The 23,705-nt window shown below is 45.9% G+C and overlaps 1 protein-coding gene across 7 annotated transcripts in view; it reads right to left on the minus strand.

Moving 5' to 3' along the window:
- Nucleotides 1–902: 902 nt before the first annotated feature.
- Nucleotides 903–23,705, minus strand: part of MAPK6 (mitogen-activated protein kinase 6) — an 83,945-nt gene continuing 61,142 nt past the window's right edge. For 4 of the 7 annotated variants that reach the window (XM_065076409.1, XM_065076406.1, XM_065076408.1 and 1 more), the window contains 5 exons: nucleotides 8,399–9,622; nucleotides 7,554–7,698; nucleotides 4,724–4,888; nucleotides 3,884–4,085; nucleotides 903–3,263 (listed from right to left, as the gene is read on the minus strand). In XM_065076409.1, coding sequence (XP_064932481.1) covers nucleotides 2,165–3,263; nucleotides 3,884–4,085; nucleotides 4,724–4,888; nucleotides 7,554–7,698; nucleotides 8,399–8,953 — 2,166 coding nt within the window. In that variant the 5' untranslated portion in view covers nucleotides 8,954–9,622 and the 3' untranslated portion in view covers nucleotides 903–2,164. Of the gene's footprint in view, nucleotides 3,264–3,883; nucleotides 4,086–4,723; nucleotides 4,889–7,553; nucleotides 7,699–8,398; nucleotides 9,623–14,970; nucleotides 15,104–15,358; nucleotides 15,559–15,951; nucleotides 16,101–23,705 lie in introns of those variants that run through there. The other 3 variants (XM_065076407.1, XM_065076403.1, XM_065076405.1) reach the window with 3 other exon arrangements.

The raw sequence follows: 23,705 nt of genomic DNA on the forward strand, positions 1-23,705 counted from the left end.
CCGGCTGTTTCCTCCTCCCTCCAGCCCCAGGCGTACAAAATGACACGGCTACACAAACACCCCACACCATGGCCCAGGACACGGGCTGTGTCCAGTCTCCCCAGGTGACCGTTTTCTGCCACATCCAAGGGGCAGCTCCTTGTTCTAGGCGAGCTGCAGACGTGCCACCTGCCAGGGTGAGCAGGGATGGAAAAATCCGCAGGAACCAAGACAACGTCACGGAAAAAGCTGTAGGAGTTTGCCAAAAGATGCAGCTTTATTAGCTCCCTCAGGACCGGTTCTGATGGGAGCAACTGGAAGACAAATACACACCGTTCTTAGCGCTTGCTGCAACAGAGCCAACCTGCACATTTTGGTGTCCCGCAGGAGTTACCTGGTCCTGCTCCTGCGCTCAGGTGTGAAAGTGCCCCACACAGGCTCTTGGCCCATTATCTCCACTGCAGGATGCCACCGACACGAAGGGGCCCCCACAGCACCTCCTCCACTTTCTGCCTAAAAGCTGACAAACCATGATGCTCACACACTCAAAGGCAGTTGTATTTTCATCAAAATGGTTACTGACACCGCCATACACTTTGGCTTTCACAGCCAGACCATTCCACACGATTTCCTTAAACACGGGTCGTCGGCAGCAGGACAGAGGTGAACACCCCGTGTCCCCTCCCAGCGCAGGGCTCCCCGGGGCTGCAGGACCATCTCTATATATACATATATATATACATATATATATAAAGAGAGAGAGAGAGAGACATAATAAATAATGAATACAATAATATAGAATAAAAAGAATAAAATAAAGAAAAATAAACACTCCGAGTGCGCAGTCCCAGGACGCGGCCCCCACACCCGCCCAGGGCAGCAGCAGCTCCTGTTCCTCAGACAAAGCACCAAAACGCAGCGAGTTTTGCTGGCCATGTTTTTATTTGGTTTTCATTTAAACAGGGGAGCCAATGATACATCCAGTATTTCAAAAAATCAGAAGGTAAAACAAATTTTCAGAGACCGAGATGCTACATGCTACATTTAACCTAATCTTATTCATGCTTGCTTTGGAGCGGGGGGCGGGACAGGAATCATTCAGTAAAAACATACAGTAAAAACAAAATGCCTCACCATATAGAACTTTAACCTACGGTTATGTTGTACCTTAATTATTTCCATGCACACAACTAACATTACAAATTCTTTTAAAAAATGAGCACAGTTAAGACTTCTAGGAGCATCTGAGAATAAAGCAATTCCTAATTTCCTTTGTCGAGATCAAGCACCTCCAATTACGAATTCCTATACACAGTGAGTGCTTCACTTGAAATGAAAACTAAAAAATAAACATTAAAAAATGTATTGGATAGCCTCAGAATAAGCCGATGTTAATATATCTCCAGCTATGTAGGCAATAAAACCATAGTGCTAAACAAAAACTTTTATCTGAAAAGTAACTTAAAAATTAAGTTGACTTTCTATAATTACAGAAATATACTTATTTGCTAAAATAAATAAAAGTGCTGCATATTAACACTTCACTATAAAGAATGCATACCAGAACATTTATAAATATTGAATGATCTTCAAGAATAGCTACTACAATAATGCTGGCTAAATAGAAGTGCATAATGAGAAGCACTATGGGTGGTTAATGTTTTGCCACATACTGCTGTTACCTTGAGGTAGATAACACATGCGTACCAAGTTCTGCATTCGGGCCGGTTGCTGCTGGTATCATGTGTCTGAGAAATGTGTACAGTATGAAAAACTCCAAAATACGCGGGAATGAAAACATGGTTCGGGAAAAATAGATATTTTCATGCAATTATGTACAGTCTCACTGTGCGAATTTCAAGGCAAGGTTCTTTTTCTGCAAAACATGGACACTTTTACTGAGAGAATATGGGTTTTTTCTTGGTTTAGTGCACTTTTTGTTACTCCTGCATTTTGCATTATTTTGCTCTATTCTTTAATTTGTGTGCAAACGACATGCCAGTTTAGAAACAAAAGTAACGCATGTATAGAAAGTAATTCTGGATTGTAAAACCAATGGTAAACAGAAAACTAACGAAATCCATACCAAAATGACACCGTCTGATTCAAGTAAAAAAATTACTTACACTAGTAATAAAAAAAGACAAACACCTCATGAATATAAAAGAAATGTCTGCTGAGTGTTTCAATTCAGATGTTTCAGAATGCTGCTGTAGGTTTTGTGGGGGATCTGGGGAGAGGATTTCACGGCGGAAGGCGTTAGCGTGGCCTGGATGGACTTGAGCGGCGAGCCAACGGGGCTGTGCAGCTGCGGGATGCCGATGGCCTCCAGCTGCTTGTTGAAGAGCAGCTCCCCGCCGTGACCCAGGAAGCCCTCTTCTCTCTCCTTCTCCCCAAGCTTCCCCTCCTCTACTGGCTCAGGTTCTAGCATTTCAGCATCTTCTTTCTTACTAAAAAATTTGTCCAAATAACTGGTGTAAGTATTTTCTTTCTCAACGTGTTCATCCTTCCTGACTTCGCAGCAGAACTGGTCTATGAGGAAGCACTCCTCCCCGCCGCTCACCAACTGGCTGTCCCAAGAGGTCTGGTACAGAGCTCCCAACTGCGCCAAATTAGCCATGCCCTTCTCCTGCTTCTCTCTGCTCACCGACTTGGATATTAACCCTTTCAACTCTATTTGAGACACTGAGCTATTCAAGTCATTTAATTTATCCACATCAGTAGACTCGTGTTGTAAACTAAGCTGAATGGTTTCTGCTATAAAGGAATCAAAGTCAAACCCTTGATTCTTCTCCCTTTCTTTTTCAACAAGCTGCTGTGATGCTTCCTCAAGCGCTATCTGAGCTTTCACCAACCCATTCTTTTCACATTTAGACTTGCCTTTCTTATCAGACTTTTCTTTGCTCTGTTCCTTCCAGTTCGAAAGATCTATAATAAGCTTGGGCTCATAGTAATGGTTAACTTCACTGTCTCGCCAAACTAAATTATCTAGGTATGAAGATGACCTCATTTTGTAATTACAAGTGTGACTACATTCCAGATCACAATACTTGTTCTCATGGTGATCCGAATACTGCCAGCAAGGCTCAGTAGAGAAGTGGGTGTCAAAGGCAGGATCCTCCAGATACTTTTCACGATCTCCATCCAAATATTTGCGAGGATCTACTTGCACCTCCTCCTCATCAGTAACATCAGAAAGAGCCCTTGGATCACGCTGAACTTCATCAGCTTCATAGTTATTATGAATAGGCCAGTCGTGGTCTGAGAACTGACTGTCATGGTATCTGTAAGACAAGTTCCTAAGTGTTAGCAACTAAAACAGAGTCTTCTGGCTCCCGAGACACACACGGCTTAGAAATTCCATTACAGAACAACAACGATTCAACACAGTTTTTCCTCTATCCAACTGGGTACTTCTTCCAGGTTTTTAATTTAATCTAGCATAAAGTAATCCTCATATGTACATCTGATACAGATTGAGTGCAGAATATCTACAATAGCTCACTCCATTTACACAAGTCTTCCTTAAAGTGGGTTTAACTGACTTTAAATGACTACTGCAGATCTCTTTACTATTACAGGAGTTAACCGTTGTACAAGACAATCATACTTTAAACTTTATTCATCTAAAGTTTAAAAAAAACCAACCAAAAACCATGTAATGGAGATTAACTCTAGATTCTAGAGTCCTAAGGGCATCTCAGGAATGCACCGGCATACCCAAGTCAGTCTGATGAACTACAAACCAAATGACAATGCACTGCCCGTACGGGAAAAGTTTATTCTCAGGTCAACTCAGGAAGAAGAAACAAATGGAAAAGGAAACGATACCCACGAAGCAACATTACTTCAAGCACACAAACATGCAGTTATGTTATGTGACACAGTAAAGTGATGAATTTACCTTTCCCAATTATAGATATGGCTGTGACTTTCATCCATCAGCAGAATATCATCAACCTCATCTTCAATGTGAAAAGGATGACTTGAAATAGGCTCATCCGTTGGAAAGGAATAAATGCTCATATAAGGATGGGACAAAGCTTCTTCTGCTGTCAATCGATCCATGGGACTAAATGTCAAAATTTGCTCCAGAAAGTCCAGTGCTGTGGAGAAAAAGTTATCATTAAACGGGAGAAAAGAGACATTTGAGACATCTGGAATTTCGGGTTAGGCGCAGTGCTTTGCTCTAGAGGTGTGCATTTTCTCCAGAGCACCAGCTGCTGACCCTAGACTGTCAAACAGACCTTCTGGAGCCGCGGGAAAGCTACAAGAGTAGAGCTCGAATTGAAGATCAACGGTAATTTAACCTACAGCAGGAAAAAACAGTAAGAGACAGAATGCTTCTTGCTGGACTGGTATCCACCAACAGCTACTGGAAACATCGCTGTCAGGTTGTTTGGGGACTTTCTTTCAAAAAGAGTTGAAAGACAGCTGTTTTATACTGACGCCATTCCAATGTTCCCTCACGTTTAGAAGGGCAGTGTTTCAAAACAGAGCAATTCAATCAGCCTTGCAGGGCAAACACGTCCAGCAGAGATCCACAATTGTAGCCCAAAGATGACCAAGCAGCTATTTTGTAAGCAACTTTTGTTTTTTAATTAGAGCAGAAGACAATTCTCCTTCAGGCAACATACAGACTCCGCTAACTAAACTTGTGTTCAACAATCACACACACACTGTAAAGTTGTTCACTATTTTATGATTTTGAAATACAGAACGCAGTTTTCTCTGGATGACTTACCTTCAGGGCTGATGCCTGGAAGCAACTGAGTTAAAGGTTTGTGTGGCTCAGTCATATCATTTCTAATGTAAACTGGAATTACGTTGAGAAGCTCCTGACGGTCCTCCTCATGTACAACAGGAATTGATTCTAGAATCAACTGCATCTGTTCAAGTTCATGCGCACCTAAACACCAAGAGAAAAAACAAGCTGCCATTGCAACTTCAAAGGGTTGTCAAAACGTGGTGCCCTGGGCAGCTGCTTTCAGCAGCAGAGCGTCACCTCCTACACGCAGGGCAGGCTCAAGTTCTGCATGTGAATGATGATAAATCTGAAGAGCTCTCACGCGCTGTAGCGTATGAAGAATTATAGATCCGCTACACACAAACAAAGCAACCTAACCTGAAACTTTTGCAAGGATGTTTTCACCGTGGACGCAGCACTCTACAGCAACACTGTCTTTCTGGTATATGCTATATACTGCAATCCTGCCCTTTCAACTGAGCCACCTGACAAATTCAACGTGACCTCACTTTGAATTACATGCCCCTTAATAATAAAAACAATGGTGGTTTAGCTCAGCAAGAGATCTTACAGACCACAGCCATTTGTTTTAATACTCTGCTCTGAAACTCTGTATCACCGTCAGGTGCAAGCCAAAACTCATCACTCAGTTAAGCAGTCTAATCTTGTTTAAAAACAAGTACCGGATTATGATTGAAATGACAGCACACGTTTAGCACTACCTGAAGTTTCCCTGGGTAAAGAACTATAAGGGCTTATACAGCAGGTGAATTTTGAATAATGAACAGTACCTATATTCAGTACCAGTGTTAAACTTGGAGTACCCAGAAATACAGCTTGTCTACCTCAATCTGTTGTTGAGCTCCAAGAAGCATGGAGCACCCTAGAGACTCAACTAGCAGATGAAAATATATAGGATTATTTGCATGCTGGGGTTTCAGCAAGCAGCTCTGGGCGATCATCAGTAATACTGACACGAGTAACATTAAATACAATGTACTGTCACTGTACCATCTCAAGATCTACACGCTAGCGGTTTGCACGACAGCGTGCACTGCACATCCTACCACACGTCTGCCAGCTGGATTACAGGAAAACCGAGGTAAACACATCTAGGTATCTACACAACGCAATTAGGTAAAGTCACCACAGAAAACCTGACCAAGACATACATCCTGAACCGAATCGGTCTTGTCTCATGTTAACCTATTTGGATTGAAAAAGCTGTTTTGTTCTTCTATTTAGACTATTACAAATTACTTAATATAATCGATCAGATGTTAGACTGTCTGCAATCTGCTGGAAAACAGATTCTACCGTATCATTATTTCATGTCCTATCCACCTAAAATCAATCAGCTCTCTTTCCACTATAAATGAAACTAGCATTTAAAAATATTTACATAGAAGAAAGAATTCCAGCAGCTGTTTGGAACAGCTATTGAATTCCTCTGCCTCGACCTCCCTTCCCCTCCTCAGCCCAGGTATTCCGCAGCTTTCACCTGCGTTCTCCCTCCCTGTTCCCACCAGCAGGATTCCTAAGGGAAGGCTCACAAGCAGACAGGAACCTGCAAATGAGCCAAATCGAGCCCTCCAAATAGCTCTGCACAAGAACTCTACCCAGAGCCTCAGGACAGGCTGTCAGATCTCCAACCTTCTTCCCTTTCCAAATGCACGATGTCAAGAAGTCAGCTCTTCAGACCAGCAAAATATGGCAGTGTCTAATTATCAGAGGGACACATTCACATCTAGGTATCTACACAATGCAATTAGGGCACACAAACGAACCTATGAACTTAGAACTTTGGTTACTAAGACTAGTTTAAAAAATATAACTCACTACATAGATATTAGATCAATAAAAAACTTTAGCAAAGACCAATGCTACTCAAAGCAAAGGCAAAATGCTGAGAGTTGCAATCAAGCGATGCTGAACACTGAAATCCACAGGCTTGCTCCCACTATTTCACTACTCCAGTAGAAGTGCCTGGTGCAATAGAAACCCAGTGAATCTCCTATCAGCCAAATATTTAATACACTGGGGACATCAGTCCAATAGTTAGTAAGTCAAAGAGTCCACAACTCACTGCAAGTTAAGAGAAGTCTCTTCGCATGATCACTGATTTCTATAAAATAACGATTCCAAGGTGACAATATTCCATTAATAGCGCTCAATGGGCAAAGGCTCTCCAGATCATTACCTTGACACACAAAGCTACGAACTACTGCAGCGGTGTGCCCGCAGCGCACACGCGTCTAAAGGAACACCAGCTCTGAAACGCAACCTCAAGAGTCCCCCTGCACCACTGAAACAAAGGCCAGGCCAACACAGTCTGCAGATGACTTCAAAAATGGAAATGGGGAAAAAGGGCTACTCTGTCATCATTAAAAATACAGACGGAAGGGAGAAGTGATTAGGTTGACTACATAAAAAAACTTTTATGAATATGATACTCAGGCCATTCATAATCCTCAAATACTCCCCGGATACATCAGTTCACTAAAATACATGTATTTAGAACACTTCTTAGGTATCCAATAAATTTAACTTAACCTAATTACACACAGATTTACCATATATGTGAGTACTAAATTAAATTGTAATATTTATCCAAATACACACTGGTACAAGTAACAGAAATTGAAACGCCTTCTACTGTACAAATACATCAATTTATAGTTTGCTTATATAATTGCATAATAACATAGCATATGCTAACAGTCAATGGCTCTTGATACCGGCCACAAGAATCAACCTTTCTTTAAGAAGATAATTAAGCAGTACCATTCCTTTTGGGAATATACACACACATTTTTATTCCACTCACCTGCAAAGAGGGTTTTCCCAGTCAGCATTTCAGCAAAGATGCAACCTGCAGCCCACATGTCAATGGCTTTAGTGTAGTTGTTAGGAGAAAGCAAAAGACGAGGCGATCTGTACCATTTAGTAACCAATCCTTCAGAAAGATGGCCCTAGTGAAATTATTTAAAAACAAAACCAAACAAAAACGCAGTTAGATTTGCCTGTTTCCTATCTTTTTAATGCCCTACCACAAGATTTTTTGGTCTTGAGGTCCCAGGGACAGCACCATGTGCTCCCTACTACGCCTTTTTACCTTTCAAAAAGGAACAGTAATATCTTTACGGATGAACAGCAACAATATTGAAGTATGACACTATTTGTTAGGCAAATGAGGTACTGCAGTAAAACTTTCTTATTCCCAGATGGCAAATAAATGCAGAGATCATCATAAACTCTCTAGTGAAACATCACCTTAACCAGGAAGACAGCATCTCTAAATCAATCCCAGGTAGTAGCTGCGCTTGCACACTAGGAATGTTCCACTTCTAAACTTTACTATGGTTTCTATAGTTATGCCTCTAAATGTTCTCAGTTCCGCATTCACTGTTAAGAACGTGCTTTTCGGAACACATCTAGTAATAAAAAAAAAAGTTTCTTTTATGCCTGCAGTAGTCCTACCTGAGACAAAACATGGGATGAGGGATCCCGTTAATCTATTTGCAAGCACTCCAGTTCTACTGTATGAGGCCTAACATGATATCCCGCCTGCTAATGAGGCCTTCAGACTACCTCCCTCTGCCAAAGGGAGGAAGATGCTATTCTAAGCACGGTTCTCCACCTATCACTTAAATATTCCCACTCTTCACATACCTTGTGGGAATAATGAGGATCCATGATTCGTGCAAGTCCGAAGTCACCAATCTTCAGCACCAAGTCTTCTGTATTAATGAAGAGATTAGCTGGTTTGAGATCTCTATGCAGAACATTTGCAGAGTGAATATACTTGAGGCCACGTAGCAGCTGGTACATGAAAAGCCTGGCATGATCTTCCAGTAAAGGGCCTTGCTCCAGCAGATTAGCCAGGTCTGTCTCCATGTATTCCTGGACAATGTAAACACAGTTCAGCTCTGTAAGGGAGCCCACGTCATCTGTTAACTGGCTTCCACTAGGACCAAGAATTTCAAATACTTTGACAATGTTATCGTGGTCAAGTCTTCTAATAATTTTGATCTCGCGTAGAGCATGTTTAACACTCTGGGGATCTGTAAGGACAATCTTCTTGACAGCCACTCTTTTGTCACAGTCATTATCGACAGCAGAAAAAACTAAGCCATTTCCACCGCAGCCCAGTGGTTTTAAGTCCATATACCGAGAGCCCAGATCAAAACCATGAATGTTCATGAGACTTTCAAATTTTTCTGCCATTTTAAAATTCCTTACGTTTCTTTTTCCTCAAACTACTAAGCTTCTGTAAACACGCAGAGACACTTCCACTGGTATCTGAAGGAAAGGTCTTGCAGAAAGGGAGAAGAAACACTTGGCTTTGACTGCAAGATGGTTTCTTGACACTCTCATTGCATTATGAGCCAGCCAGGCCTGTTGTGTCCCCTTGAATTTAGAGCCCGTAAGCTCTAGAACTCAAACCGAGCATAAGATAGAAAGATTGCAGCATTCATAGTTCAAGAAAGGTGCAGCATTTCTGCAGACATTAAAGAAAATACTCACAAGAAACTCAAACGGAATGAAATGACATACTATGCACTCAGCTCTACTGTGCTAAACTGGTTAACATTTAACAAAAATGTGAATAAATATGCACATAATAGGCTTCTATTAACATCCTCCTCCTCACAGTGCAGATACATTCAGTGTTGGACTGGTCCTGAGCAGCGTCATTCTATGGTGCTGGTAAGCACTATTTTTTCCTTCTTCTTCGTCTTCCTCCTCCTCCTCCTCCTCTCCTTTGTTTACAGTCTAGTTAAACGGGAAACTGGCAGCTCTTGATTTACAAAAGATGCCTTCTGTTAATGATCAGGTGGCTCCAGCTCACCGCAATCACAATCAAAGCTACCATCCATTTTACTCTGTGACAACCTGGAAAGGAGAGAGAAACACATCAGTATTCCAGCCCATACAGGAGTCCTCCTCCTCCCGCAGCTCCTTAGGCTGTCCTAAATACACAGCTTATTCAGTGTCCGCTTACAAAGCAAGAAACAGTCACAAAAGCTAAACTAACTAGAAACGACATATACTTTTCATACTCGTGGAGGGAGACTGACGATAATCACCAACTGCCATTCCTAAACATATACTGGGCAAGTTTAACATACAACCTATTGAGAACGTAAAACTCACAATGAAAAATACTACTGAATCTTCATAAAGAAGGGAGCATCACAAAACACTTGGTAATTCTCCAGTACAGCTGTTAAGAGACAAGTCAAAACCAATAATACGCTGCACATCAGTCACTGTATTTTGGAATAATTCTTTCTGCTAAACTTTTACTCAACAACAAAACCAGGGTTTCAATTCTTTCACCACAATAAGAGAGAACTGGGAACCACTGTTGCGAAAGGGCCAGGTTTGCGTGCTCCCGGTATTTTTGAGTGTGCAGAACATACAGCACACATCCAACGCCACTTACCGAGCTGGATTTCCTGTGATTTTGGATGAAGTTTACTAACATCTCAAATCGTAACTTTGCCTCTATAGATTCATTGTTACAGGAATCATAGTGGTAATACATACATACCAGACAAGTATTACTACTTTATCAATTACTTCTACGCTTATCCAACCTAGATTACAGATAAAAACATAACAGCAAGTACATTTTACACAGTAACTGATCTATTAACCGTTTCCCCTAACATAAGGGCACTTTCAGACATCACTTATTTTTTAATAGTCTCATGGATGCAACTACTACTTATGAACAGCAAAGCGGTAATTTTCCCAGTAAGCTTCCCTGGCTGCAGCAGCAGAACGCAGCCATAGAGACCACAGGCTGCATTTTGCACAACATCCTCGTTTCTTGTAAAAGCTCAAATACGCCACAAAGACAAGAGTCAAACGTAAACCTTCTAGTGTGGTGAGGCTTTGGCAATTCCATTACAAGTCACTTGTATGTTCTTCCCCAACAATTATAGGTCATATCAAACCACTAAATGTCTTCTATCTTAGATTAACATGTGACAGCTCTTCACCCAGTCTCTAAATAAACGTAAAGTTCCCCGAACTATCCCAACACGTTAGAATCAACTGCATGAGTGTTTTCCCTTGAAACTGCGCTAGCATTTCAGTGGGACAAGCGGGACCAAGGAAAAAAAGTCTCCCCACTCCTAACAGGGCAGCAAGAGCAGCTGACTAACTATTAACATATTGCAAATAATGGCCTCAATTCACTAAAGTAATCAGAATTGCATGCAGAAAAAAGAAAAAAAAGGGAAGAAAGGCACTCTGGCCAACAGAAAGAAGCCTGTTTGAACACACTGAAACATCACCGCTCCTGACACGGACACACAGCCCAGGCACCTGTGCAGCCCCACGCTGAACCGGGCAAGAAGGAAACCCAGAGCTTGCCTCCAACACGTTTCTCCCTTTGCGAATCCTTTCCTCACCTATTGCCGGAGCCCTGATTTCTGACAGTGCTTTACAAGGGTTACTATAGCCTCAGTACAAACATAATGAGGTGAAACTATCTTGCATTTATATCCATGTTAACACATCAGCACAACGACCTTTCTTATAATACCCATTCATTTGCTTAAAGGACAAATAAAAACTTTATCCTAGAGTTAACTAAAATAGCATCATTGACTATGCAACTCTTTGCTCACAACTATAAAAACCAGAAGTCCAGCCTCTTGATTTTTAACTTTTTTTCAAACCTGGCCCTATTTCCTCATTCACATGCGCCATTTCCAGGCTCACTCATTCTGAGTTGATGCCTGTAAAAGGTTCACATCACATCACATCACCCCAGACCATCTTCCTTTCATTCTCCACTTCCTCAAAAAATGTTACAGAAATTCATGTTTGTAGCTTATACTTGCACTTTAAATTTCATTTTAACGCGAGGTCCAAGGCCTCTGTTCAAATACCGTGCAATAAGCTGCGTTTTATATCCTTGGGACCATCTAAAACCATCTGTACCCTTCCCCACCATCAGGCCTATTGTTCCACATGGCTGATGTCTTCAATATGCAGCCACACAGAACGGGTTTGCAGCGGCTGGGTGACACATCTGGAACCTCTCTTTTTGCTAGTGCCACTGAACAGCACAGGACCGGATTCAAACAGATGCCCGTCAGCAGCGAGAAGTTAGATCTAGCGACTTCTTCATGTAACTCAGCTCCTAGCCCGAGCGCCAGGACTGACGGACGGCAGCAGCAGCTCCACAGCCAGGGCAGCTACAACCTTTGTGCCCCACGGAGAGAGGCAGTCACGGGCCCTTGCCCATGGAAGCAGAAGCCCTAAAAACTCTCATTCTGTATTCCTGAAGTGAAGCATTTTTAATCACAGCTTATACTGTTTCCTTCCACTAGGTGACCACTAACTGCAGCATTTTCAGAAGGTACGTAATGACTTTCAGCAGTAGAGTGATTTAGCTAAGAAAACAAGTGTTGACAACACAAGCCACCCATTGCAGCCCTTAATGTGACCTGATCCTGCTACAAAGTTCCTACGTAACTACAAGCAAATGCCGTAATCCCAAAGCCATAAAAAGCACGGTCCAGCTATCATTCGAAACAGGACCTAGTCCTAGTAAGCTGACCAGGGGCCAAGCAGAGACAGTACCTCACATGGGTATGGTGAGAACAACTAGAGATTGTCCTAGCAAAAATGCCCTGCTATTAAAACAAATTAAATTAAGACTCAGTAACTGAGAGTGATCTTTCACTTACTGCCACTGAAATTCAACTTTGGAAATGTAACTAATTACAATGCCCAGACAAGGTTCAGATCCTTGTCTAAACAAAAAAGCAGCTCTTCTAAACTAACCTCCTGCATTAACTAATGTCCCTTTTCACACTAAAGACCTGCTTCTTTCACTATGCCCGTTCCTGCTCTCCGGGTCCCTGGCCAGGCCCGCAGCCCCCAGGGCATCACTCCCCCGCAGGGCAGCAGCTCAACTCCCTTCCCCATCCACAAGTTAATAGCAAACAGACATTTAAGATAAATAGCCCTGTGGACCAGAAGCAGATAGGAAGAGTGGAAAATAAAAAGTTAACCCCAAACTTTCTGTCACTCTGACCACGATAATAATTACTTAAAGGGTAATTCGCTAGAAGAAATCAAGGCTTTTCTCATGCCAAAATGAGCTCAAAGTAGCCAGTTTTCTTCTTTGCATTTCACAGTGATTTTTTAACTTTGGAAAATAATGAGGTGGTATTTTTAAAACACTAATACTTACAGAGAGTGACACCAACACCCATTGAGCTCATACATTTTCAATTTCAATAAAGGTCACAACCGTCAGTCCAACTGCCTGTCCTGAAAACGCACACTAAATAACAAAATTGACAAATTCCTCTTCAGTTGTGTAACACGCCCTGACCACTTGAAACACACAATGGACTATAATATAAAAAAGTGGGATTTATCACCCCACTTTGTGCCGAATAGGCTGTTTGCACAGACACTGATGTTTTCATTTAAGCTGTCACCTTTCCAAGACTACTTTTTTTTTTAAGTGGTACTTTTATTCCTTCCTCCCACAAAGTTTAAAGAGGGAAGCACAAAGCTACTAGTTTCTTATGTGGTTTACAGCTATGCTTTTAAAACAGATCGGTTCTTGGGAGAGGGCACCAGAAGTGACCCACAGAAGGGCTGTTGTCTTTGAAACGATTCCTGGTGCTGGCAGACATCACCACAGGACCAGCTTCACGCACTGTGCAGCGGCCCCTGCAACCCGTGCTCAGCTCCTGCACGTGGATTTATCACGGTTTTCAGGAAACAGGATGTACACTGAAACACAGGCAAGTATGAGACGTTTACTTTTTCAGAAATACAAATAAGACGAAAGATACCAGTTAATTTGATTATGCAGACCACATAATGATCAAATCATTAGTCACAAGAGAAAGACCAAGAATGACTAATGACATATTATACAACCTGCTAAGTACTATCCCTTTGACTATAAAAATACAGGGCACAGAAGCATTTTTTAGCTCAGCCACGTTGCAGTCAGTAGGCTGAGTGAGTCACCGCCAGCTCACCAAACTGCCGCTTTTCTCAAGCCTCCCACTTGCTCCCCACACTGTTTAGGGAACTCTGTGTTGGCAGTCAGCAAATGTTACTATTAGTTTATAAATCTTCTGCAGGATCTGTAAAAGCACACAAAAATCCGCCGCGTTTCTCTGTATCATAAAATCAACAGGGTTTGGTCCTCCCTTCGGTCAATTCAGTGAAGAACCCCCACCGAAAGCGCCTACCCCAGCCAAGCGCAGCCCGTGCACCTCGGCAGCTGTCACTGCCTGCCGTTCCACTCAACAGTTGACCAGCCAAGAGTGAATTCAAGATAACGACCGCACAAGCAGGGACTGAGCCCCAGAGGCTGAAAGTAAAGTTCCATTTTAGCTTCACAGCACGCAATTTCTGAAGCCCTTTACCAAACTAAAATCTGCCCCTCAGCCACCCCTTTCTGAAATTTGCAACTAGTTTATAAACACATAATGCTATCATAATTTGTGTATACATAAGTACATATACTAATATATACATTAAAAAAACCTTTTTGGCAACCGTGTTTTTGTCAGTATTTGCAGGAGCCACATGACAACACGCCAACCACTGTTTCTTTTTCCACAACACAATTAACTTGACCATTGTCAGGCTGATCCAAAATGGTACCGAATTAGCCAGATTCTCGTCGCACAGAAGCGCAGCGTGTGCGTCCTGCCCGCCTGCTCCTCCAAACCCCGGAACTCGAGCAGCGCCTCTCCAAGCTCTTTTCATCGGATGCTTCAAGCCACTTACGAAAAGTATTAAGTCACTTTTTCCACCAAAGGTGCTGGAGGTTACAGGGGAGCCCGCGGGTGCGCCGGCGGCAGGACCGAGCGGCCCCTGTCCCCGTGTCCCCGGCACGGCTGCCGGAGAGCGGCGCCGGGTCCTTTGCCGGGAGCCGCCGGCAGCGAATCCAGCAGCAAAACTTCCGCCGGCTGGAGCCGAGCCCGGGGCCGCCGCCAGCCCGCAGGCGTCCCGGCAAAGGACATCCTTCCCCCGCCGCCCTCCGGGGCCGGGCCGGCTTCGCCCGCCACCGTCGCTCCTTTCCCGCACACCCCGTCCAGACAGCGGCGACCGCTCCGGCAGAGCGGACCCAGCCTCGCCGTTCCCCCGGCCCTGGGGGGATGCGGCCAGCGCGGTCCCCGGCCTCACGGCGGCCACCGGACCCGGCGCCCCCGCGGGGCCGCCGCAGCGCGGAGGAGCCCTACCTTCAAACGCCCTTCACGGCGCGGCCGCCGCCCGCCGGTCCCGCGGGCCCCGCTCCGGCGGGAGAGGCGACCCCCGGGAGCCACGGGGCCCGCCCGGCCCGCAGCCGTTGGGAGCGCCCCCCTCGAGGCCGCCCCCGCCCGCCCTGTCAGCGCCCGCTCGCCCCCCTCAGCCCCGGGGCCGCCGCTGCCCCCGAGCCGCCGCAGTGCGGAGGGGCCGGGCCTGGGCGAGCCCCAGCGGAGCGGGGAGGAGCGGAGCGGGCCGGGGGCGCCGCCGCTGTCCGGCGGGAGGGAACAAAGCGCCTTTGTGCGGCGGGGCCGGGCCCGCGTGTGCGGCAGCCCGAGACCCCTCTCCCACCCGCCGCCCCGCCGGCCGCTCCGCCGCACTCACGGGCCTTCCCAGGCTCATCGGGGGCTGCGCTGCTCACACGGCCGGGCCCCGCGGCCCCGCCACCGCCTCCCGCCCGGCGCCCGCTCGCCTCGCCGCAGTCGCCGCTGCCGCAACCGCCGCCATGTAACCCGGCGCGGAGGGCAGGGAGGGGCGGGGCCGGCGGCGGCTCAGCCTCCGCGGGGCGGGCCCGGGGCGGCCCCCGGCGCAGGGGCGGCCGGGAGGGGCAGCGGGCCGGGAGGGCGGCGGAGCTCGGCTCCCGGCCTCCGGGAGTTTGTGCTGAGGGCCCCGGGGCCTGGCCGCGCTGCACGGCCCGTACCCGGACCCCTTCCCCAGCGGGGCTGGCCGGGGGCGCGGCGGGACAGCGTCTCGCAGAGCGGTCTCCTCACGGCCTGGCCTGTTCCCTGCACGGGATATGGCGGCTCGCAGGAGCCGGAGTGTCCAGCTAGCCAGAGAACAGTAGCGTCAAACACAAAGAAGCGGGCCTGGTGGAGCTGAGCCAGGGGCTGCGCACAGCCAGCCACGGGAGCGAGCGAGGGGCCCGCAGCCGCTAACAGGCCCTGCAGAGCTGCATTGGCCCTCCAGGCTTCACTTACAATGGCTGCTTCCTCTTCCTGTTGGGTCTCCGCTGCCTCCTGACAGCTGCGCGCAGCCGGAGTCCTGCTCCTGAAACCCCGCGTGGCCCGAGCCCTGGCAGTGCCCGCCGCCTGGGTCAGCGTTCCCCGCAGCCGCGGCGCAGCACACGCAAACAAAGCCCGCAGGCGGAGACGTGGGTTTTCTGTAGCTGGGGGGTTGCAGTGAGGAGGGCCAGGCCACGGCTCCATGCCAGGCCACGGCTCCATGCCAGGCCACGGCTCTGTGCTAGGTCACTGCCTGTGGCAGCCGGGAGACGAGCAGGACGAGGAGGCCCAGCTGTCCATCTCGGCCTGTGGGCTCCCACAAACCACGGCCAGTGGAGTGGTCTAGTGGGCCCAGTTCAACCCTCCTGGCTTCAAACATCCCCCGTGGTAAAGAAACAAAGCCACGGTGGGAAGGCGGCAGGCCGGAATGGCAGCAGCAGCTTTCCTTCTCCGAACAGGACAGTTCAGCTCAGACATTCCGCAGTCTTGAGTGTCGTGGGGGACCTGAATGTTCCCCCACAAGCATCTACAAACTACTTGCCATTACTCTTACTTCTGTAACACCAGAGAGGATTTCTCTCCTGCTGTTGCATCTCCCCTAACACATCTAGGCAGGGACAGTAAAACTCTACTTTTCCCTGAAAATCACAACCAATACAACAAAATGAAGCAAAATAATTACAACTTTTTTCCTCGCAAGACTTTTATACAGCATTTTCACTGGAGAGAGGCATGAAATCAGCAGGCCTGTAGCTATCAGAAGAGCCCCCTGCTTGCCCTGACGCGGTTTTGGTACATCTCTCAAGACAGGGTGCTGTTTCCCTGCGTCCCCCGTGTGCCTCGTCAATGCAGAATGACTCAAAAGAAGATAAAACAGTCAATGCTCAATTTAACTGGTTGGACAGATGTTATTTATAGTTAGTTCTAGGATAGAAGTTACATTGCACAGGGTTCTACAGCTCACTCTGCTGTCATCTGGACAGAAGCATCCAGCTGACCCCTGCATTTCTAAATCACATAACTTATTTTTTAAATAAATGAGTAATACATCAACATCCAAGGTGCTCTCTACACAGATTCTCCAAAGTTATTTGGATAACTTTTAAACCCCCTTCAATTATGAAGGCAAGCATTACCTGTTTCAATTTAGTCAGATGTGTTGCTAACTCTGACATTGCTCCCGGTAGCAGGAGAGGTGACGTGGGCATTTGACAATAGCACACGTACAAAGTCAGTAACTAACAGGCTCTTTACATTACAATATTTGCTAATTTATAGGCAGCTAACCCTGCTGCCAACAGTGGAGAAAAGTCAGAAACAAGGTTGCAGTTCTTCTGCCCACCCAGCAAAACAGAGTTGGAAGATTACAGCACTGGCTGCTCCAGAAGGCCTGTATTTAAATACAGGCTATAAAAAAACCTGCAGGAGTGCATATTTGGAAGAGGTGATGTTAGGACGGCAACCAGAGCCAAGCCACAGTGGAGTATTTACTTGCATTAAAGAAAGAGATTTGGGACTCAAAAAAGGCAGGAGCAGCAGTGGTTGTATGTCTAAATCCAGTGCTATTTAGTTAATTAAAGAATCCTTCCACCCATACAAAGTATTTTTGTTATGAGAGACAAAGGAACAAGCTGATTCTAGGGTACTGCAATAAGAAAAAAATGACATTACAGCCTTGCCACAGCACCCGGAGAGCCCGGCGTCGTGGTGTGCCCAGTGGGACCACCTGCCGATACCACACGGCCCTTCCGGGCGGGTGGAGGTTGCACATCCATGCAGTTCGCGCTGCGGCAGCCCGGGCTGTGCGGAAAGTAGATTAGCAAACGCAGAGGAGGCTTCCTCATCGGGGCAGCACACTCGTAAACCCCACATAGTCCAGAAGTACCACCGTTTCTCTGGGTTCCTAATAAATAAATCAAGAGCTACTTGATTTTTTGTCTTCTTCCTGTGTTTTTTGTTTTGGGTTGGTTTTGCTTGGTTGGTTTTGGTTTTCTCCCCTCCAGATTTTTTTCTGACATTCTAAGAGCATATTTTGTGGTAAGATCTAATGAATGAGATCCTTCAATCTGGAGGCAAATCATGCAGCAAGGAAGATCATGGGGCAGGAATGTTACTTGTCTTCAGCTTCACTGTTCATGGAATTACGAAGCATGTGAGAGAGAGCAGCTCAGAATTTAATTGTGTGTCACATGGCCACTTATAGCTATCTAATCCAGCAAATTGCTAATCTGTTCTCAGATTTTTAATATGCTATTGATTAGGCTATGAATTACTGTGCCGAATTGTTTCCCTGTTCCCCACAAGAATGCAGTTACATAGCATGTAGATGATATGCTATATGATACTAACCCATCCTAAAACATTTGCAGATATTAACTGTCAGGAAAATGCAGAGTAAGAAAAGAACTGGACTTCGAAGGTCACAAAGCCTAGCAATTAAAAAATAATTAGAATTGAAGCAGTGATTCATTTATTATATCCAAGTTCAAAAAGATCAAACAGTAAATTCCAATGTAATATTTCAGTCCTGTGCGTGCATTGTTACTTGCGGCATAAAAGGGAATGGAGTATTTTAAAGCGTCCGCACCCATTGTGGTTGGCAAGGGAAGAAGGATTTGGAGACAGTTTGAAAAGGTTGCCCAAGGTGACTTGGCAGCTCCAGGCTTTTGTCTTGGTTTCTCTAGGATTCATTTTGCACAGGGATAGGGATGAATTTAGAGAGAAAATGCAACATATTAAGAGCCGATGAGATGAGATTCAAGAAACATTTCGTTTCTGTTGCCTTATCAGCCTGTTCCTGCTTATCTGTGTTCTGCAGGGTGATCTGTGCCCTGAAATGTGATTTGGTTTTCCTGGCACAGCTCCCAAGAGCGTCGATAGCTTTTGGGTCTCCTGTAACTGCTGTCATCTCCAGTCAGCCCCGTTTTCTGCGGGCGTTAAGCAAAGCCTTTCCCACACACTGGCTCTTCCACCCCACAGTTTATAGCACAAACAGTCCGGATACATTAGAATTTCTCTGACAACCCAGCACTTCTTGGGCACCTCCATTTCTTGGGAAAGGTTAGTCTACCTGTTTCCATACTGGAAGCAGGGGTTTTTTATTTGCTCTTTTAAACACAAACACATTTCCCTAACAAATACTTTCTGGGTTTGCAGACTTTTCCCCAATACATCTCACGGTGTACTTGGTGGAACTGGCTTTGCTGGAGCAAGCTCTGTACTGTCCACGTCCTGATCAGGAAAGGAGCTGTGACAATATCGGGGGAAAGGAAAAAAGCAAACCCTAAGATCTTCATCCTCGTGCGACACAATAGAAAGACTGGGAAAGACCGGACCATTAGCAGAGACCAGTTCAAACCAAAAGCAGCAAAGTACAAAGGGCAAATGAAGGTGGAAAAAGAAAGTCCCAGATGTTGTTCAACTTTGAGGTTAGAGATAAATGAGTTCTGTGACATACTTTGGAAATTCTGTGAATCTGCATGAAGAAAAAAAAAGTCATTAAACAATTAAAACAGAACAAGTCATTCTTGCCCCATGGTAGATCATCCGCAATTTAGGACATGTCGGTACAGCTAACTGCATGCAGGCTCCCTGTTTAATATCACACATTTTTATTAAGTCAGGCGGTTGCATTGCCTACTGTTTCTATGTCCTCACCAACACTTAGCGCAGGGACGGAGCAGCTGCCTGGAGCAGGAGCTGCCAGAGCTGTGCCAATACTGGGAGAAGAGGAAGGCTTAGAAAACGTGCCCTGTAGCTGGGTCACCACTGAAAGTGTCAGCCCTCTCTGTGGGAAATTCACTTCTAGGGCTGGAGCTTTCCCATATTGCTCAGCCTTCCATCAGTTCCTTGTTAGTTAACATCACTTAGAGATAGCTCTCAGTATTTCACGCGCAGAATAGCAAATGCGGAACAATTTACCATGGCTGGCAGAAAGCGTGCGCTGAGTTAAATCACCTTTTAAAGGATGATGAGTACCAACATTTTCACACTCAGGTGCTCCAAGTGACCTGAGTTGCTTATAACTTCCCAGCGTGGGACACGGGAGGTGTGCCGGAGCCAGGCTGCAGAGCCAGCACATGAATCTACAGCTGAAACATTCTGCAGAAAGAGGAGCAAGGCTGATGTGACAAAGCAAAGCATAGGATGAAGTGGAAACGAGAAGCACCAAATGTTTTTTTCCCAGAACTTCAGGGCCAATATAAGAGAATTGTGTGTGTGCCAGCTGTCCCGGGTTCAGACCTGCGCGGAGCACTGCTGCCATCCCCACCTCTGGAACCCCAAGTGAAGCAGTTTGCACAACACGCCTGCCCACGGAAGTGTCACCAGAGCAATTGTCCAAGACATCTCTGTGCTAGTTATTGCATCGGCTGCAGTGCTGCTGGAGTCGTAAGGCAGCAAGTGACTGTACAGATATCATTTAAATATCTGCCGTACCTTGAGCACCCCAGTGTGGAGAGAGGCCCTGGAAACAGGGCAGGGTGCTCTCAGCAACAAAAAATGCATTTACATCAGCTCTTGGGCAGAAGTTTTACAGGCCTGATGATGGATTTATGTAGAACAGTTACACGTTTTTGTAGAACTATTGCATTAAATTGCAGTACTATACATATTGCTGTGTAGAACTGTTCTTGTTCGTTCCTGTAGAACAGTAAACCTTCCTACATGCAGCCTTTTGATTGCTATTGCATTACAGAGATAAAGTCTTTGCTGTGCAATTGTAAATACAGCTGGTGCTGCAGCGCTTGTCATTTACAGAGGAGACAACCACCAGACTAGCATTCACTAACATTTTCACCAACACCTGAATTCTCTTGAAATACATTCACGGGGGCAAAGCTCAATAGAAATACATGGGCACCAGCTAATACAAGCCCGAGGCTACACAACTTGTATATATCAAATAGTAACAACTGTTACCTACAAGCTTACATGAGGAGAAGGGAGGTGCAGTGAGTTGAGGCCTTTTAAACACTTTCAGATATTATTTTGCAGTAAACTGCTAGAGAATGGCATGGACAGAAAGTGAATCTTTGTCAGCAGTTGAGAAGACCGTCCATTGCTGCCATGAGGAACTTGGTGGTTGGAAAAGCAATAGCAATTTTTCATAGTGGAAGCCGCTCAGACCTGTGCTGCTCCGTAGATCTGTACCCTGGCGAGGCTCTTCACGGGAAGGATGAGGACTCCAACCCCACCTGTGCCACCTGCAGCACGTGGTACTTCTTATGGTGGTTTGCCGAAACAGCATGAAACAGGCTGGATCGGGAGACACATTCAGAAACCATGTCTTTGTGACTGCCCGGCAAAGGCCGCCCCCTGTTCACCGTGCCCTGCGCGTGGTGGTCTCCAGCCTGCCCAAAGCTCCAGGCTGCAGCTGTTCCCCAGCCAGCAGCACTGTTGCAGGGCTGAAGATGGCCAGGCAGGAGCACGGTGCCTGCAGGGCCACACTGGGAAGCCGATGCGAGTGCTGTTGCTCAGGGCGTTTCGTCTGTGGCCAACACGCTTTTTCAGGATTCCCAAAATAGCCCTTATTGGGCACAGCAGATTGACTGGTAAAAGCGCTGCCCCGCTCGGTGCCTCCTGCCGCCCCGCCACGCTGCTGCCCAGCCGGGCTGCTCGAGCTGGCGACGTGGAAAACCCCAGAAATATCACAAGTAGGAACTTTCTGTAGAACATCTACCATCAGATACTGAGCATGGCAAGACCTACCTTGAGTCACTTTTGTTGTATCTTCAGACATCAAACCCAAAAGTTTCTATTTCGCAAACAAATACATTTTGGAACCACCTTCTCCCTGTCAATACTCTCTAACAACTTCTCGGTGCATGTTGCACCATCTATTTCTAAAGATTTGCACTGCAAATAGATGGGACTATTCAATTGCCCACATTCCCCAATCCCATTATATCTTAGCTTTCATTAAGATTTTCTAGGACATTTCAGGTTTTCTCAACAGTTTTGAGACACTTGCTGGGAGGAATACATTACCAAACTATTTCTTTTCTCCTGAGAAGTGGGTTTTGCCAATGTGCCTGAATTGGCAGACCTTTTATAAATAGCTTTGGACAGATGACGGGAAATGATGCAAGATCTCAGGCCACTCCACAGAGGGCAAGAGTCTGAAGTGCTCAGAAACAGGGACCTGCACCGGCGACTACTGCACAGGGCAAAATACAACACACAGAAGTGGCATTTGCGGCAGAAGGCATCAGGCTTAGGAAACACAGGATCTCTATCTTATTACAACTCAAGCAAAAAGTGTATTTGCTTGCAACTGCACTGCAATGAAAACCAGGAAAATTAAATGTTGCTTTGAAGAGGAAAAACTGTTCAGAATTGTCTAGTTTGCCACGTTGTCTTTTACTGTCAAGGAGGAGCTTTCCCTTAACACACTGTAAATGCCAACACACACACTGGAGGTTCTCTAGACTCCGATGGGTGCTGAACACTGGGATCATCTGCTTACCCTGGCAGCTTCAGCAAAGGCTCTTCCAACTCAAACTACTTAAATGTGCTCCAATAATAGCTGGTTGGAAGTTAATCTGTACCCGTTCATCTGATCCCAAGACCTATCTGTTCCTCTTTGCAGCAGTAATACGGAATGCAGAATGTGTCTCACGCGGCTGTTCGCGGCACCCCTGGACAGTGTCCTCCACAGACACTCCTTGTTGTGCAGGGCTCCCGCAGACCGCTGCTCAGAAACACCTCCACGGGGTACCCCGGTGCTGAGACTTCACCGAGGAACAGCCGCAAACCAGTTATCTCATACAGGTAAACATTTCACAGTCTGCTTATGCCTAGAGGGTCTTTCATGATCTGAGCAGCGAGATGACTTTGCAAGTGAGCTGGAACTAAGGAAGATTAAAGAGGCAGAGAAATCTTCTGCTTTTCAGTGCATCAGCATTCTCTTATCTCGAGCATATCTCTAAGCAGTTTTCAATTGCATTCAGTCAAAAGCTGTTAAACCCAAGTTTGAGACCGCATACATCTAAAGCTGTATTTCACGACAGGGAAAAAGGTATTCCTCCCTCGTTCTTTGTGTTTTATGAAACACTGGAGAACCATTTAAGCCTCAGTTAAAATAAAATCATTTGCTGATAAACCTATTTTAGTAAACAAAAAAAGTTGCTCACCATTATCTCAAATATCTTCTTATTGTTTAATCTGGGCACTCCCAAAACAAAAGCAATCGAGATGATTCAAAGAAGAGGAGTTTCAGCCTTTGGACCAACTCCAATTGCAATACCTATTTCTCATGATTGCTGCAATTCAACAGACACCAACACGAGCTGAGTGTTCACGTGTGCCCCGTGACCTGCTCTAGCGCTGCCCTGGGTGGCAGCAAGAGCTGCCACTTGCTTCCTATCTGCAATCCAATGTGCCCAGGGGCTCACAGCACCACAGACCAGCCGAAGGACCTTCTTCTGTTCCCTCGCGTCCATTATCACAGAAGTCAGGTACACAAATCCATTCATTTGTGTTCTGCAGTGGGACACTATGGCAAGGTCAGGCTGCGCAGTGGGAGATCCCACTTGGCCACACACAGCAATGCAGAGTGAGCCTTCAGCCACCAGACAACAGTGGGCAAGCTCTTCCTAGGAGTCTGTGTCTTGCAATGGTGGCCCAGAGGGTAAGACAGAAGCTCACAAACCTCTCAGCTTTTCCTTGCTATTAACTTTCCCAGGACAGACAGCCTCTCCAGCTACAGACTGCATTGGAAAACCTACAGC

This window comes from Columba livia, chromosome 11 (assembly GCF_036013475.1).
Source record: "Columba livia isolate bColLiv1 breed racing homer chromosome 11, bColLiv1.pat.W.v2, whole genome shotgun sequence".
NCBI lineage: Eukaryota > Metazoa > Chordata > Aves > Columbiformes > Columbidae > Columba > Columba livia.